At 45.2% G+C, this 16,764-nt stretch overlaps 1 protein-coding gene across 1 annotated transcript; it reads left to right on the top strand.

Annotated features, from left to right (window-relative positions):
* Positions 1–1,919: 1,919 nt before the first annotated feature.
* Positions 1,920–10,444, top strand: UBE2B (ubiquitin conjugating enzyme E2 B). The gene is made up of 6 exons (XM_074883466.1): positions 1,920–2,077; positions 5,613–5,693; positions 6,428–6,453; positions 7,490–7,579; positions 9,005–9,093; positions 9,877–10,444. Exons 1-6 carry the CDS (start codon positions 2,034–2,036, stop codon positions 10,003–10,005), a joined length of 459 nt encoding a protein of 152 aa, XP_074739567.1. The 5' UTR covers positions 1,920–2,033; the 3' UTR covers positions 10,006–10,444.
* Positions 10,445–16,764: the final 6,320 nt, after the last annotated feature.

Raw genomic sequence — 16,764 nt, 5'->3', positions numbered from 1 at the left:
ACCTAAAGTGGTTATTTAGTGCAGATTTAATTTTGAGACATATTAAACCACCTTAGCAAGGGCAGAGCCTCTCTTTTATCATTACAGTGGGACTGTTTTTTTTTTAAACTAGCTTGGGTTATAGCTAACTTCGTTTTTAAAACCTACATGTGCCATACAACCAACAGGGCAGAAATTGCAGCTGGTTCTTCAGAGAAAAAAAATACTGCTTTCAATTTTTTAATAAAACTACCAACCCCACCTGTGTAACTGCCAGGTAGGATTAAAAATGTTCCATTAGATAATGTCAACACATTGCTCTCCGGTGGTGTCAGAGGAGAAATACTGTCGCTGTTGAGATGTTGTTGAAAAAGTTCCCAAGCCAGGTGGTGGAAACAACACAGGATTTCAGATTTAACTCTTGTTTGGTGCCTGATCTTTGGGTTGTTTTGTTTTTCCTCTCTGCAGGCTGTGAGTGCGGGGGGGCTCCGAGCGTGGGGGGCATTGAATGGGACTTGAGCTTCCAAGGGTAGAGCTGCCGTTCGGGTCGGGGATGCTCTCGCTGCCCTGCCTGGGCAATTGTGGCAGAGTGCGAGTTAACACAGAAATAATGAATGTTGTTAAACCGATGTTAATTATTTATACAGGTCCAAGCTTGTGCTTGCTTTTTACAGTCGGCCTTCCCCCTTACAAATTAGCTGGAGCTAAATATAAACTGTATAAAGCTAGAGGAGCAGCAGTGGAATGTAAAATCAAAACGTCTGTGTGATGGAGGAGGAAGAAAATGCAGAAGAGAGGATTGCTTGGCGGGAACTGTTTCTCACTAGTGTGGGGAATGATGTTTCAGTGGCTGGGGAATGATAGTTCCTTGTTACCAAGCCTCTGTGAAAAGCTTGCCCCCCTGCAGTATCAGGCTTTACGTGAATTCATGTATCTCGCTTTTCGTGTCTGAATGTTGTCCCTGAGGTGGGATGTTGGATTAAAAAGCGTTGGGAGCATAAGCCCTTGCAGAGTGAAATCCTGACCTGGGTGAGGTACCGGGTCAGAGCAGCGCTCGGGTCAGTCTGTGTCTAAAATAACCCATGTCAGCGGGGCTGCTGCCGCGCGGGCTTGGCACGGACTTTGGCAAAAAGCAGTTACGAGCTTTGTGCTATATTAAACCCGGGATTGATGCTCTTCAAGCACAGGGATAGCCAGAGGCGAAAGAAATGGGCAGAGGATGAAGACAATGTTTATTTCTGTCACTTCATTATGAGTCTCATGATGTTTTGACCTCCTTAAAATCATCTGAAAGAAAAGCAAGGAGGCACATGTAATCACACAAAGCCAAGTTGTGGGGCGAACTTCCAGGGCTTCATGTAAGAATTAGGTCACGACTTCAAAGAGTCTGTTGGAGTTATGGGGATTATAAAAAAAAAAATAGAAAATTAAGATCACTTCCCTGGTTCCCCACTACCTTCCTTCAGAGCCAATGGGGTACAGAGATTTTTTCTAAAATTATTTCTGATTCTCCATGTGCTTATAGGCCGGTGTTGTCGCGTGGTTTAAGTCGTTGTGTGGTTTAAGTCGTCGCGTGGTTGAAGTTTCCCGTGCCCTCCCTCAGCCCCCCCATGTATTTATGGGCCCTGCCAGCCCCACTTGAGGCAGTTCAAGGTCCTTCAGCAGCTTCAAACTAAAAGCAGAGCGTGCTGTTTCTCCGCTGCTAAAAGTCCAAAACTGTAATTTTAAAAAAATAAAAATTCTCTCCCATGGGGGCGGGGGCGTTCTGGTGACAGACCCAGGGAGCCGGGCGCGCTACTGCGTCCGAGCCCATTGGCTCTTCCAAACTCCATCAACGGGCTCCGCGGGCGCGGAGGAGCGCGTAGTCACCGCCCCCCCACTTCCTCCGCCGTCCGTTCCCTCCCCTCCGCCCCCCGCGACGTCGGCCGGCCCAGCGGCACGGCGCGGCCCGCCCCCCGCGGAGGGAGACGCCATTGCGGGTTGTTTGTGCAGGCGGCGGTGGCGGAGGGAGGCGGCGGCGCCGCGGCCGCGGACTCTTTTTCCCCGCGGCGATCATGTCCACCCCGGCGCGGCGCAGGCTGATGCGCGACTTCAAGAGGTGAGCGGCGACCCCCTCCTTCCCCCCGCCCCCTTCCTCTCTCCGCCGCCCCCTCCCCAGGCTGTCCCGTGGGGAGCGGGCACCCCTCCCGGGGGACGGGGCCGGGCTGGCAGCGGGAACCGCCGCCCGGCTGTGGGCCTGACCCGGCCGTTTGCGGGGACGGGGCTCGGGCTTGTTCCGAGGAGAGGAGAGGAGGGGGGGGGGGGCCGTGCCCGCGGGCAGCGGCGCGTCCCGGGCCGTCCGGCCGGCCCCGCTCCTTTGTACTGGGGACGGAGGGGCTGGCACGGAGCCCCCTTCCCCGGGTCCTTCCCACGGTGGGTGCTGCGGGCCGCGCTCCGAGCCAGCGGCTTCCCCCGTTCCCCCCTCCCCGCCTCGGGGAGCGGGGGTGGGAAGCGCGGCCGGGAGCCCTCCGGGGGTGAGCGGGGCTCGGGGGGGTCCCGCCGGGCAGGGCTGGCTTTGTTTGCCCCGGCCGCCCCGCCTCGCCCGTGCGCCGACGGCTGGGGGCGTCTGAGGATAAAAGTTGAAGCGGTGCCTTCAAAACAAGGGCAGCCCCGGCCTCCCCGCCTGCGTGGGGAGGGGGAGCCTCCCGGGAGCGGCACCCGGGCCAGGGAGGGGGGTTAGTGGGGCGGGAGGCGAGCTGGTGGCGGTGGGAGCCCCTTACAGGTGCCCTGGGAGGGCCCGGCGGTGCGGAGCTGGCCGAGGCTGGAGGTTTGTGCCGTGCGTCCCGCACCGCCCCCCCCCCCCCCCCCCCCCCCTTTCCTTGCACAGGCTTTTGAATACCGGAGGTGTTTGGCCCATTTTTCGGAACAGACCAGGCTTTAGAGGCGTTTGAGTCTTGGTGGGCTGGCAGTCTCCGAAAATAAGTAGAATTCGGGACGGACATCTCAAAACGAAGCACAAAGAATTAGCAAACACTTCATTGGTCTGTACGTAATAAAAAGCAAAGTGCCCTGTAATGTATAATATATACAAACTGCTAAAGAAGCAGTTATTAGCTGCACTCTTTTAAATGTTAATGACTGAACCACAGACTCTAGAATAATTTATTTCCAGTCTGACATGTAAACACGTTTATAACAGAGCATGGAAAAAGGTGGAGGGTTCTTTTGTAAGCTTTACAGTATGTCGTATCATTTCTCTGGAGTCTCTCATAAGTTGTTGGAGGTGACTCAGCCTTGATAGTGTCTCTTTTTTTAGCATAGCCATGTTATACCAGTACCTGAAAATACATCAGTAAACAGTTGACGTCTATTGTAGTTTCTTTACGTGACTGCATGTAAAGCTACGGTGGGAAAAGCCGGATTTGTGAATCTACAGAAAGTTGGATGTTTTTGAGACGTGGAGCCAACCTCTTCTGTTGTGTTTGGGTGTTGGTGTTTGCTAAGTGGGTGTTGCTTGATTCCTGTTCAAATCAAAACAGGATATTCAGTCTTTTTTATTGTATTCAGTTACACAGATGACATGAACCAGTGATTTTTTCAGGGTGAGGAACTAAGTAATTTCTCAGGATTGCAATCAGACATGATTTTTATGATTTTATAATCTTAGAAGGACTGGTTTAATAATTTGAAGTTTAAGGTAGAGAAGACTTTAAAGCTGTGGAAAAGTATAACCAAATAAACACAAAGTAAATCGAATTTATTTATCAAATATATGACAACTTCAGTACCCCAAGACTTATGCAACTTTTTCAGGTCAGTTTTTTTACTTTTCCTTTTCCTACCATGTTACATTTTTGTTAGCCTTCTGTTACTTGTACCTCATACAGAAAAAGCAGACCGTGTGCTGTGAACTCTGATTCATTTTATTAAATATAAACTCCTTTTGCATACAGTGATTGTCAAGAGCAGTGAAGAGAGAACACAGCTCAACGGATTTTGTATCTCATCTAATTTGTTTGACTAAACCAACAGAAAAATAAGTTGGGGATGTTTTGCTGTTAAAAAGGAGTTACAAGTACTACATTTTTCCCTAGCTGTTTAAGATTTCCAGGTGCTTTTTGGCTCAGTCTAACTTCCAGTCCTTGCCACAGCCTTTCTTTAGTTAGACCCTTTGACAGCAGGCTGCACACGAGCTTTTAAGTTGATCTCCAAACCAAAGCCATCCTTCAGATGCGTTTGTCAAGCGGAATGCTCAGGCATTATTGTTGGTGTGCAGCCTGGCTGTCACGCAGGGAGAAGTCCCGTTCCTGCTCTCCCTGACCAAAATAGTAGGCGATTATGCTGTTGAGACCAAGCTGTCAGAACTGTGTGTGCTTGGAGAGCGAGGATGTAAACAGAGAGTTGAGAGGGGATCCGAGCTGCAAGCCGCAGTCCCTGCTTCAGGGTTGTGTCTGTAGGGCAGTGCTCAGCATCTGTGTACAAGTGCAGTTTTATCACTTACCTGTGATAAAACTGCAAGGTTTTTGCACGGTGCAAGTGCAGGGGAATGCAGTGGCTGGCTCACCAGTGTTAGCTCTGAATAAATCTGCATTTCCACGCTGACACTGAGTCAGAAGTTGTCCCTTGGTCTGCAGGGCTTCTGGTGGGAACTTGTTCATAAGTGTACTGCGATGTAGTCAAACCTCATGTTAACACTGAAGAATTGCTTCTGAAGCAAGGGCAGTCTTTATTCGTTTTCTTTATTTGTGCATAACTCAAGAGGCTGAGCAGGCGGGGTGGGTAGGAGCTGTCACTGAAGGGGGTTGATGGGGCAAAGTGCTCGTCAGGTGATTGGGACTTGCTGGTTTATGTTGTTCAGGGTCTCGTGTGATCCTTAAGCAGAAGCACTGGTATACAGTGGGCAGCAGGAAGGTATTTGGATCCTATTGCTGGGTTACGATATGTATTTCTGTCTAGTCCAAGTTTTGTGGCTTTCAGTAAGTAACATGCTTTTCCCTAGTCCCAAGGATTAAGGAACTAAAAAGAATTTTAAATGCTCCCATGATTACTTTAGAGATAAACACCTTTGTTGAACTGGTAAGAGGGAGCAGTACCCAGGTTTTCCCCTCGCTCCCTTTTGAAGCAATCAGCTTGCTAGTCAAAATAGGCTTATGCCCCATTTAACCGCGTTGCGCACACAGATCTGGGAGTGCAGGACAAGCTCTGCTGACAGTCCCTTGTGCTTAGTCCCAGCAGGTGTGCTGGGTGAGAGCCCCGGCCTGGTTTTCAGCTCCTGTTTGTGGCTGCAATTTGTTCTCTTCTTCATTGTGGCAGCCAGCAGCAATCGCTCTTTCATGGTTCACTGTCTAGTACTGTAAATCCCAGCTGTATGTGCAGCTTTAAATTATTCTTGGAGTTAATGCTTTGCTCCCTGCACACTTAATCTAACCTGTTGGGCCGTGTAGGGTGTTGGTGAAAATCTTGAGAAAAAATCTTGAGAGCGTCTCGGAGGTTTGTTTTTTGGAGTATTGATAATCTGCGTGTAATGCTTTGTGTCTTCTCTGATTTGGAATGAGAAAATATTTATAAAATCTGGATGTTACTGTTAAATTATACTTGCAGATGGAAGTATTTTGTTTATATAAGGCATGTCATTCTGTATTTGTAATTTTTAGATTGCAAGAAGACCCTCCTGTGGGTGTCAGTGGTGCACCATCTGAGAATAATATAATGCAATGGAATGCAGTTATATTTGGGTAAGAGTTTTGATCACTATAAAATTTTATATCAAAGGACTAAATATAACAAAACCTGGGTTTTGTTTTTACAATTATTCTTTTATGTAGATAAAGTCAGGAATCTTAGAAAAATTACTTATGTGTGCTGTTGCGATAAAAATCTGTTTTCAGGGGTAATACAGAACGCATAGGAAAGAAAAAATTAAAATTTAGTAAAAAAAAAAAGATTAATAAAGCTTACATATGGCTTAATAAATAGGTCAGAGTTTGTAGGAGTTGGGTTATGAAAAAGCAGGCTTCCTCTTTTAAAGTATGTAAGAGCCACGTGTTCTCAGCCATTAAATCCAGATGTATTAGTGACTGGATTGATTCCCAGTAGAAAGAGGTACAGGTTCTGTCTGAGGAGTTACATTACATATCCTACAGAACAGGAACTGGCTCGGTATCCTCTCACAAAACTGAACTATGCTTGCTAGTAATTATCTCATTAATTCCAATCTAGTCACATAATGGCACATGTATTGTTTGGGATGATGATAAAGTCGATATCTCGGCTGGCAGATTGACTGTGGAAAAGTGTCTTAGATACGGCAAAGCTCTCAGAGGTTGCCTCTGGATACTTCTCTAAATATTAAATTATTGCCCCTACCTATATCTTGGGGAGGATGAGGAAGAAGATACAAATTTTCTATGCCTGTTTAGAAGTAGGTAATGACCATTTTTAACTGGAGTTTATTTTTAAAACCTTTCAGGCCAGAAGGGACACCTTTTGAAGATGGTAAGCTGCTGACTTTTATATCCTCTGTCATCCTTATAAATATTGCCAGTATTAACATTGTTCTGCTTTGAAAAAATAATAGATGTTATCTACCTAGAATTTGGAACAAACTAAGCAAGTGAGGGAGTAAGGTCTTGTTGACTATAAAAATATGTATTATGATGTAAGCAGTGTCTTGTCACAATAGTTGATAGAAAGTTGCGAAGCAATGCTTATATTAAGACTTGTTTATACATATACACTAGAGCTTTCAGTGGGGGAAGTTGGTCTGATGCTGCCAGATGTGTTTCCACATCTCCATAGCTAAGCTCAACAAGACAGTCGGCTTCTCTGGCTTCATCTTTGTGGCATGTTTGATTTGTCTCTGTTCTCCTAATGAAGAACAGGTGAAAAATCTTGAATTGTTCTGAATATAGAACTTGGTGAGGGGGAGGGAATACCGAATTTGTACATAAACATGAAAGTTGGTGTGTAATGAACCTCCCTTAGGCATATGAGGATTAATGAGTTTAATAATTATAGTATTATTGCAGTAATCAGCAGCAGATGGGTTTTTCTCTGTGTTGGGTTGGAGGAGTTACAGTAAATTATTCACTGATCCATAATAAAGGTTTTCAGTGAATCAGTCATGAGCTCCAAAGACTGAGATTGCTGATTATGAAATTCCAGTGTTTCTTTGTGCCTTCTTAATGAAATGTCTGAAAGTCACCAAAGTCCACGGAACTGGCATGTTGGGTCACTGAAAAAGGGGAGGGCAGTGGGATAATTGATGTTGGGTCTTGCTGCCTTTGCCATGTGTACAGTGAGTCTCAAGGCTTCTGCCAAGCTGCTGCTGCTGGGTTTATTACTGTCACTAAGTCATATTCCATTATCACTTGAAATATATGAAAAGAAACCAGACTCAGTGTTGTTTGTTTATATAATGTTGAGAAGAAATATTGATCCAGGAGCTCATAAATTGACTTATGTTGTATATGTTCCTGGAGGTGTTCTTCTGTTGTTAGTTATCTGATTGTATTTATGTTTGTTTGGACAGGTACTTTTAAACTAGTAATAGAATTTTCCGAAGAATATCCAAATAAGCCTCCAACTGTTAGGTTTTTATCAAAAATGTTCCATCCAAATGGTGAGTAAATCATTTTTATTTAGCCATGATACCCACTAAATATTATGATGCGGTCATGTATTCTGCGAAGCGCCAGAATGCTTAACAGCTCTCCATCTCTCTTCATTGCCGCCTCCTCAGTAGATGTCTAGGACAGCAACTGCTTGATGAAAAATTAAGAATTATGATGCTATTAAGAAGCAGCTATCTGTCTCTCTCTAATCAATATATAGCCTCAGTAGCAAAGCCTGGGAGCATTTTCAGCAGCAGCTGCACTTAGGTTGACTTAAAGAGGCAATTTTGGTTGCAGATTCCTGTCCCCTTCCATTTCACAGCAATTGTGTATGTGCAGCCACATGGTGAATTGGAGTAGGGAACTGATTGAGCCAAATGTTATTTATTTCTGTCAGGCGAGATTTTAACCAAGTCCCTGCCTTTGGTTCACTGTACCAAGCAGTACTAGCACAGGGAAGAAGGTGGGAGTGCAGAGGAGGCAGCTGACCCGAACCCAGTGGTGAGGGCAGCGTTATGAGAGGGCGCCGTGGCTCCTGCTCCAGCACTTGATCGGTTTTATTCAGTGATTCTTGCATGCAGAAAACACAAACCATGCCCTTTGCTTTTCCAAGCCCCTCTAGCAGAGGTGGGGGGGAGAGGGTAAAGGTTCAATTTGAGGGTTGAAGCATAAGCCCATTCCAGCATTTCTTGTGGCTTGAGCCCTCCTTGAACAGAGGCTGACCTTGGCTTCAGTTCTGTGACCTTCTAGGCAGTGCTGTCTGACCATCCATCTGCCACATAACACGCAGGCCAGCGTGTCTCTGACAGGCTTTTGGTAATTTTTTGGGTTTTATCGACACAAACAAGCTAGAAGACTAGGGTGTAGGAGTTTGAGCCACGAATCAGATTCATACAGGCTCTTGTATTAAGACTATTGATAGGTATCTGGACAGAACTAGGATTTCAGGCACACTTTCCAATATTTCCAATTATCTGCCTTAGTGTGTCTCATAGTGAGTGCACAGGATGTGAAAGTGGGGCAAGAGCTCCCCACGTTTGGTGTGTGAGTCCATCCTGACTGTGAGGTCCTGGGCTGGTGCGGTGGGTTCCCCTCCTGCAGTAAGTGGCTCGCTGCTCTCTGGGGGGCCTCTCCTCTCTCTGTGTCTGTGCCAGTCACGCAGGAGGAGCAAGAAACCAAATCTTTAGACCTTCCTTCTTTTCTTCTCAAGTGTTCTGTTATTTCCAGTAATGTATCTCCTTCAAAATACAACGTGTCAAACTACAGAGGATTGTGAGGCGTAACTGCTGTCCTCTTTCCTAAAGCATCAATTTAAGCAGAGACTGAATTGGAACAGTAACTCTGCCTTGAACAGTATATAATGAACAAAGTATAAACTGATTGTTTCTGATGTTTCTGATTGTTTCTAAATGGTATCTGTGTTGTGTTTGCAGTTTATGCGGATGGTAGCATATGTTTAGACATTCTTCAGAATCGCTGGAGTCCAACATACGATGTTTCATCTATTTTAACTTCAATTCAGGTAACTTTGCATCTATTTTAGCAAATAATTACGTTGCTGTTAGTCTCTGCTCCAGGATACACGGCTCAGTGATGGGGCTAGCCAGGTATCTTTATCAAGGGGACTTCAAATACTTGTGAGCTAAGCAGTAGCTTTTTACTTCAAATAAAGGCTAACCTATGTAATTACTAATTTTGAGCCACAAAACTGCCACTAGATATTTTTTCCAGGAAAGCAGTTACTGATTTGGATTGCTTTTTAACTGGTTTTAGTCAAGATAGGACATCAGAGGTAGAAATTTGCCTGGTGTTTAAACGCTAACCTTTATTGTGAAGCCATGCCCTACGAAGTCCTCAAGGAGACAATACAGCTGAAACCTACTTCACTTGGAATAAGTAAAAATGGCCTGCAACAGCAAAAATGTACATTTTCCTGTGTGACTGTTTTTATTTTTCTACAGTGTGAAGTTTTGTAGGAGGCATCTTAAGCCCCTCTTTAGTCCTGAATGACAATAGTAGTGTAATTACCAAATAATCAATTAGCAATACTGCTACCTGGCACAAATAGGTTTGTGAACCTAGAAGTGTATGCAGTGCTAACGCTTATGCAATGTATAATTTGAGGTTCACTAATGTAATTATGGGTGCCTAACGGTGAGTTTAACTGTTGGGTTTTTTTTTAAACTGGGTTCTTCTGAGTCATGTCTGCCTCCTGAAACACATTTGATTTAAAGGTTGTAAGGTGATTTTTCCCTGATTTAAAAAGTGTTGGTTTGTCTGACATTTTGTTTTCCCCTTTTTACAGTCTCTGCTTGATGAACCTAATCCAAACAGTCCAGCAAACAGTCAGGCAGCACAACTTTATCAGGAGAACAAACGTGAATATGAGAAAAGAGTTTCAGCTATCGTCGAACAAAGTTGGAATGATTCGTAACAGCTGCTTTGTTACTCTCCGTCCTCATAATCATGATGTACAATTTAACTCTCAATAGAAAGGCTACCAGAAATTTCAAGTGCCACAGTTCTAAGAATTTGCATAAAAACTCATTTGCAAACAAAATTAAGCCCTCCCGTTTAGGAACCTTAAAAGCTTGTGTATCTTGATTAACGTACTTTTTATTGCATGGTATGAACTAAGTTATTGCTACATAAATTTGTAATATATCCTGTTTGTATTTTTTTTCCAAGTGTATAATGTTGGTGTGGAGTTTTCATGACAGAATATACACATTTTGTAAATCTGTACTTTTTCAAATATTGAATGCCTTATTTTTGAATTCTTTAGATTTTTAAATTGGAGAAAAAGCACTTAAAGTTTTTATATATAAATATTTCATGTAAAACTGTTAAATACATAACCTTAGTGCAAGACATTCTGCTCTCACTCTGTATCTCTTTCAAAGGGCTCATTTTTAGTCAGTTTTTCCTTTTGGTACATGCGGATTATACCATGCACTTTACAAACAGAAAAGTTAATCCATGGTGTAACTGTCTTCACTGGATGTCTCTGCTTTTGCACCAGAGCTTAACTTGATTCTCTGTGTCCTCAGTTGTATGAGGAATGTCTTTTGGGGCTGCCAACTTACAAACAGGGAAACAGATGTAAATATTTTGCTAAAAGTCCCACTTTAAACCAGCAGCAAAGTTGCAAACAGGACCTGGATGACCAAGCTTGATGATAATGTTTTCTAGTAACTTATTTTTCAGGGAGATTGTATTTTACCAAGTTGTAAAATGTTGTCATCTAAATCTGTCCTATATTCACATACTGATACTGTAATATAGTTTTGAATATCTTCTAATAATTAGAGGTATCCCATTAGCTTCCCTTGGGGATAGGGAAAAAAATCACCACCAACAGATGAAAACATGCCTGCAGATTTAATGGAGTTATTCTTTAAACCCTGGCTTTGTACTATGTTGTCGGGTCTCGTGTGTATCACAGAGGTTCCACATACTCTTAAATTGCTGGTTTTAAAGAAGTTTGGGTTTGTTTTTGTAAATGTCACTGTGGTAGTTTCTTACTGTGTTCTGTAAACCAAGCTGGATGACTACAGTAAAGAATTAGGCCTCTTTTTTTTTTTTTTTTTTTTTTTTCTCCCAGCAGCAAAATAATTCCAACCAGCATTCCGTATGTGTTAAAACCCCCAATTCCCATACCAAAATACAGCTCGGTGGTGCCTGAAAAGCAGTGGAAGTTTATTTCAGCTAGAGAACATTTATTTGCAGTAGTCCATACTAAAAGTTAGTGTCTGTTAATGCAGTGAAACAGGATTATCAATTTACACCTCACAGCTGCTTGTAAAGTTGTTTTGTAATTTACAGGAGCAGTACTACTACGTTTAGAAACTGCAGTCAGACCGTTCTATGTTCACAGCTTGTGGAGAAAAACTGTTCTACCTTAGATAAGAATTGTTAGAGAACTGCAGTTACTCTGCAAGGGCTTAGAAACACTCATGCAAAGTAATGCTAAACTACAATCTTGGTAAGTCAGCTTGCTTTCCTTAAGTCAGTGAATCTGTGTTTAAATTTCTTCAAACTATGTATAATTATTCACAGAAACCCCAAAGGATCCAATTTGCCTTTTGACTGTGGTGGAATTACTACTGTAACTAGCAAAGTGGGGTTACGCAGCTTAAAGCAGCGTCAGTGCAAAGATTTGTTCACAAATACGATATGGAAAAGCTTCCTGTTTCTAGGAACTAGCCTAAACTTTGAAGATTTTTAAAAAATTTTCTGTCCTGTTTCAGTATTTATTTTTCTTCCTTTGTCACATGCATGAGATGAGATTTGCCCTTCATTAGAGTCCACACTAATTTGATTATTCCTGAACAGACAGTTTAGCCTAGTTATAGGTTGATGAAGCTCAGAAGATGTTTTTGTGTATCTGGGATGGAGGCAGCGTGTGTTGGAGAAACATAATTGGAGCAGAAGGAGGTTTAATTAGCGATCAGGGTGCCTGTGCCTGGGCAGGGACCCACAACCTACAGGTCCATGTGCATGTTTGAAGGCGTAAGAGCGTTTTCTGTTGTAGGCAGGACGTGGAGCCTATGGCGAGGAGTTGAAAAGTCTCGGGTGGAAAATGTGCCAGTATCCTACAGGTCATTATTGTATTCCTGGTGTATGGTGGGGAGGGAGTTCCCTCCTTTGACCGGATTTTGTGTGTTAAGGCTGTGTGATGACGGTGGTATCTGATGGCAGACGGCAGCATGGTGAGAAGCCGGTTTTCGGGTGATGACGGGGGGTAGATGCTGGTAAGGAGACACCGGCGTTTCTTGAGGTGGGAGTCCACAAGCACCCAGCGTCCTGCCCGCAAGCTGCGAGGGGGAAAAAGCACTGGCACCTCCTGCACGCCCTCCCAAAGTACCCATCCAGAATAATCCAGAGTACAGATTAAAGTCCGTTAAAACGGATTTTAGCCTGATTTAACGCAATGTGCCATTGCTTCGCTCTTCCCACTGATGACTCGCTGGCTGCTTGGGAAGGCTGCCTTGCCAACCGCGGCTGGGATTCCTCCCGCAGCCTCTGGACACCCGCGTGAAGGTGTCGCCAGGTTTATTTTTACTGATCGCTCAGCCTGCTGTGATTTCCTTGTGCCATCCTTTCTCTCCAGGTCCCCTAAGGTGGAGACATGCCTGCGCCAGGCCCGCTCCTGCCCAGGCTGGGAGCTGCCCTGGAGCATCCCTCGCAGGAGTGCAGCTCACCGATTTATCATTTTATCTGTCCCATTTATTAATTTCAATTGACAATTTGGATATAAAACTGCAGTGCGGAGCTGCACTTTAGTGACCGACGCCTGCAGGCCGCGGGGCCTTTCGCCGCCGTGGCGGCGGATCCGCGCGCCGAGGGCAGGAGAAGGCACCTTCCCCTGGGGCAGCCCCGCTCTCCCCTGCTCCCCCAAGGCTGGCGAGCGCCCGCCCGGGCTCGCCGGTCCCGCCGGGTCCCCCCCAGCCCCCGGAAGGCCTGGGCCCGCCCGGCCGCTCTGCCCCACGCCTCGTCTGCTCTGGAGGAGCGGGGGCGGGGCCGCGCAGGCGCAGTGCGCGCAGCCGCGCCCGGCCTGAGGGGAGCAGCCGGCCGCGCCTGAGGCCTCCGCGCTTCCCCCTCAGGGCCGCGGCCCCTCCGGGGGCGCCGGGCCCTTCGTGCCTCACCTGCGGGGCGGCCGTGCCCCCGCCCCGGGCCTGTCAGTCGGTGGGAGCGAGGAGGGGAAGGCGCCAAAGGGCTGCGGGCGCAGAGCGGTGCGAGGCCGAGCTGCAGCCGCCGTCTGGGGAAGCGCCTGGAAGTCCCCGGGGGGGTGGTAACAGGCGAGCTGCCACAGGGGATGGCGCCCGTGGGTGTTGGTGGAACAGCTGGGCTGCTTTCGGCTGTCCGCGGAGAAACCACGGCTTCGTTTAGAAATGGGTCGGGGACAGCACGGGGTGGGTTTCAGCAGCGCTCCTGTGGGTTTGGCACCTGGGCATTGCAGGTGAGGGACAATCCGCCCGTCCTGCAGAGAGTGAGAATGCCCCAAACATGCAGGGTGCAGCTGGGTGGCCTGAGAGCTTCTATTGCTAAAGCAGCGGGGAAGGAGTGTGGCTAATGGACAGCATAAAAGTAGATATTGCCATTGTCCTCTGTGCTACAAAAGGAGTTTGATGATGAAATTTAAAGACATAAAAGTGCAAGTATACCAGCTCACGAGAGCACAGTATGGCCAAGATAAAATTTGGTACAGTTAATTTCATGCACTGGGACGCTTGATTCTTTTAATTAATTAATTAGGAAATGTAATAGACTAAGATTGCTAGGACAGTGGGATTAATTAAGGAAGTACTGATGGGTATCCAGATTTTGGTTTTATAGCTTCTCACGGGGCTTTGGTTCATTGATATTAAACAGTTTATAATCACTTATTTTCCACGGGAGTCCGTATAAAGATCTAAAATCACTTTGGAGACATTTAAAAATTATCCATCCCAGTGCTTTTGTGCTGTATACGCGTGTCATTCACCGATTTTACAGACGGACAGACGGAGGCAATCAGGTCTGCAGTAGTTCTGTGTAGGTCAAGAGGAAGCCGGTGGCAGGGCTGTAGGTGTGAGCTGACAGGGTGATTCCTCAGTCGCAGTTTCAAGTACAAGAACACTGTCGCCTTCAGGTTTATCATACTAACGTTATTCTTAAGAAGCATCAAACACTGCACTGCTGGTGCTACTTTCTTCAGATCTTGGTTCCCTGAAGATGTCTCATCCAAACACAGTCCCAAGCCAAAACTACGGGACTCAGATCTTCAGAAATGTGATTAACTTCACTAGAGTGAGTTGTCCCGTTGGGATCCTTCACCGTAGTACAGATAAATGTGGGTAATTGCAGAATCGAGGCCTTAGGCTGTGAGAAGCAAAGAAATCACAGCTTGAGGTGGTATATCTGTCACTTCTTTGTGGGAGGTTTTGTATTAATAGTCAATTAATTCAATGTGTGAAACAAATAAAGCTTTAAATATTTAGAGATTAGGAGGTCCCTAATAAAAAATTTACAGGATAAAAGGAAGACTCTGTGATCGCTACAGTGGCATTCAGTTATTAAAATAAAATAGGGTAACAGATAGTTAAATACTTTGTGTTTAGCATGTCAAGATTTTGTGAGAACAGCTGTTCATGTATATAGAAACGCCGAGGAGAGGAAGAACCTTCTCATCTGGCCAGACTTCCCTACCTAGTGTTTTTATTTGAGCATTTTACTGTTCGTGGAAGCTGTCCCAGGCAAATACTGTGCCTTATTTGTTTAGAGTTGTTTTTTGGAAGAGGAGAGATGTCATCAACAGACAATCTGCTGTAATGTGTGAGCTGGCAAGGCGGCATTCTCCACCTCTCCTTTTGATGGGGCTCCACAGCGCAGGGAAGAATTGAGAGCCTGGTCAGACTGCCAGGGGGAAACGAGTGACCGGAGACTCCAGCTGAGCAGGCAGGTGTGTGTTTGTGAGCAGCCCCAGCTCCAGCACGCTGTTTAATTTGTTATTTCAGTCACTGGATGAAACAATTATCTGGCCTCCTCTCCCTGATTTCGTTAATCTTTCTAACGGAAGAGCTTCAACAAGAGCGCAGGATACGTGTGTCCCCCTGTAGCACTGGGGTATTCCCCTGGAAAGGAAGAGCTGTGGGTTCAAAATTCCTCGGGCAAGGAATAAAGGCAGTTCTCTTACTGCTGTGTTAGTGTGGAAAAATAGGAAGGTGCCTCCTCCTCCTGTGTTTTGGTCACACGTAGCCTAGAGAAGAGCAGGATTTAAGGCACTGTCCTATACGATATATGTGCCACTGCCCAGCTCCAGGCAGCTGCCTGCTGCCCATGCTGGCGGTGGCTTACGGATCCTGCTCGGGGCACCCAGCTTTTTCAGAAGGTGTAAACTCGGGTGTTGCACTAGTCACTGTTGTAAACCCTTGCTTGGATCCAGCTTGGGCCATACAAGCACCATCTAGCCAGAGTGCTGAGGGATTTAGGAGGCATTCTTTTCATTTCATGAACGCCTTTGGGATAAAAGTGCTAAAATGTAGGAGACCAAAGAATTTATGTGTTATTGTACACGTGTGGACAGTTTTGTTGAATGTGAGTCTTCTTCACAGTTAATCTCTAGAAATGTCTTGATATTAAAAGAAGAATGGTGTAAGAGGAAAGGAAAAAGGAGCCAAATCTAAAAAATAAATAAATATGCAGAATCAAAGAATAGAACCCATTAAAAACCCTACGCTGCTCTTGCTTTTGCTGTGCATTCAAAGGAGAGACGTTGTCATTTTAGAAAATAACATACCTTGAATTATGTGTGTGTATGTACGTAGGAGAGGAGAGGGCTTTTTGAGTTGATTATTATAGAAACTTTAAATAATTAGGTAGTAGTATTGAAAATAAGTGGGGTTTAGGGTTTGTGGTGATTTTTTGCTCGGCAATTGCACCTTGAGTTCGTCTCGTATCGCAGCTCCCATGAGCAGAGAACAAAAAATATGCAGAACTTTTTAGACTCTCTGATAATGACTGTAATTAGCATCACAAGCTATGGAAATTGCAATATTCCCTAAAGGTTTCTTGTCATTCTCCCATGTTTCTGCACTGAAAATAAAGATTTTTAAGACAGGGTATCTTCTGTATTTGATACTGCTCCACTAATGGTAATGTTCCAGCCTCCGTGACTGCGTGAATCCATTCTTAATGCTTGTGCCAGAGTCGTATTTCTGAGCTGGTCTGTGTGAAAGCTGTATCCTGCCAGAAAGTAAACACGCTACTCTTAAACTGTGTATGTTGTTCAGCATCCAAAATGAAGCCTTTTTCTTTATGATGTGGTCAAAGCACGTAGCGTGGGATTTTCTGAGCTAGTGAAAACGTTAGTAAAAGAAGGTGCGTTTTAAAACACCAGTATGGGAATGTTTTAATCGGGAATTCAGTGATGTCATAAAATAAATTCTTTTTGCCCTTAAACATGTGCCAGGGCCAGGTCAAACTAGAGTATAAAGGTGGTATTATGGCGTGATGGTGCTGAGTGATTTATTAGAGACCTTGCAGTAGAGGCCGTTAGCATTGAAGTTGGTAGACTTCGCCTAGCCAAGCCTCCACCTGTAGCACAGGGTAATCAGTCCTCAGCCCGTATAACTGAAAAGATCTTGTGTTTCTTTCCTTGTTTTTCAATTTGGGCCATTAACTGCCGTGTCTGATTCATTTCTAAGCTGAG

Source organism: Strix uralensis, chromosome 14, assembly GCF_047716275.1.
Source record: "Strix uralensis isolate ZFMK-TIS-50842 chromosome 14, bStrUra1, whole genome shotgun sequence".
Lineage (NCBI taxonomy): Eukaryota > Metazoa > Chordata > Aves > Strigiformes > Strigidae > Strix > Strix uralensis.
This window is presented reverse-complemented; position numbering and strand designations above follow the sequence as displayed.

Bases quoted from the DNA above. Each gene is read 5' to 3' on its own strand.
- UBE2B (XM_074883466.1), top strand. From the start codon at position 2,034: ATGTCCACCCCGGCGCGGCGCAGGCTGATGCGCGACTTCAAGAG. The intron at 2,078-5,612 runs GTGAGCGGCGAC...TGTAATTTTTAG, and splicing joins CTGATGCGCGACTTCAAGAG to ATTGCAAGAAGACCCTCCTG. The intron at 6,454-7,489 runs GTAAGCTGCTGA...TTGTTTGGACAG, and splicing joins AGGGACACCTTTTGAAGATG to GTACTTTTAAACTAGTAATA.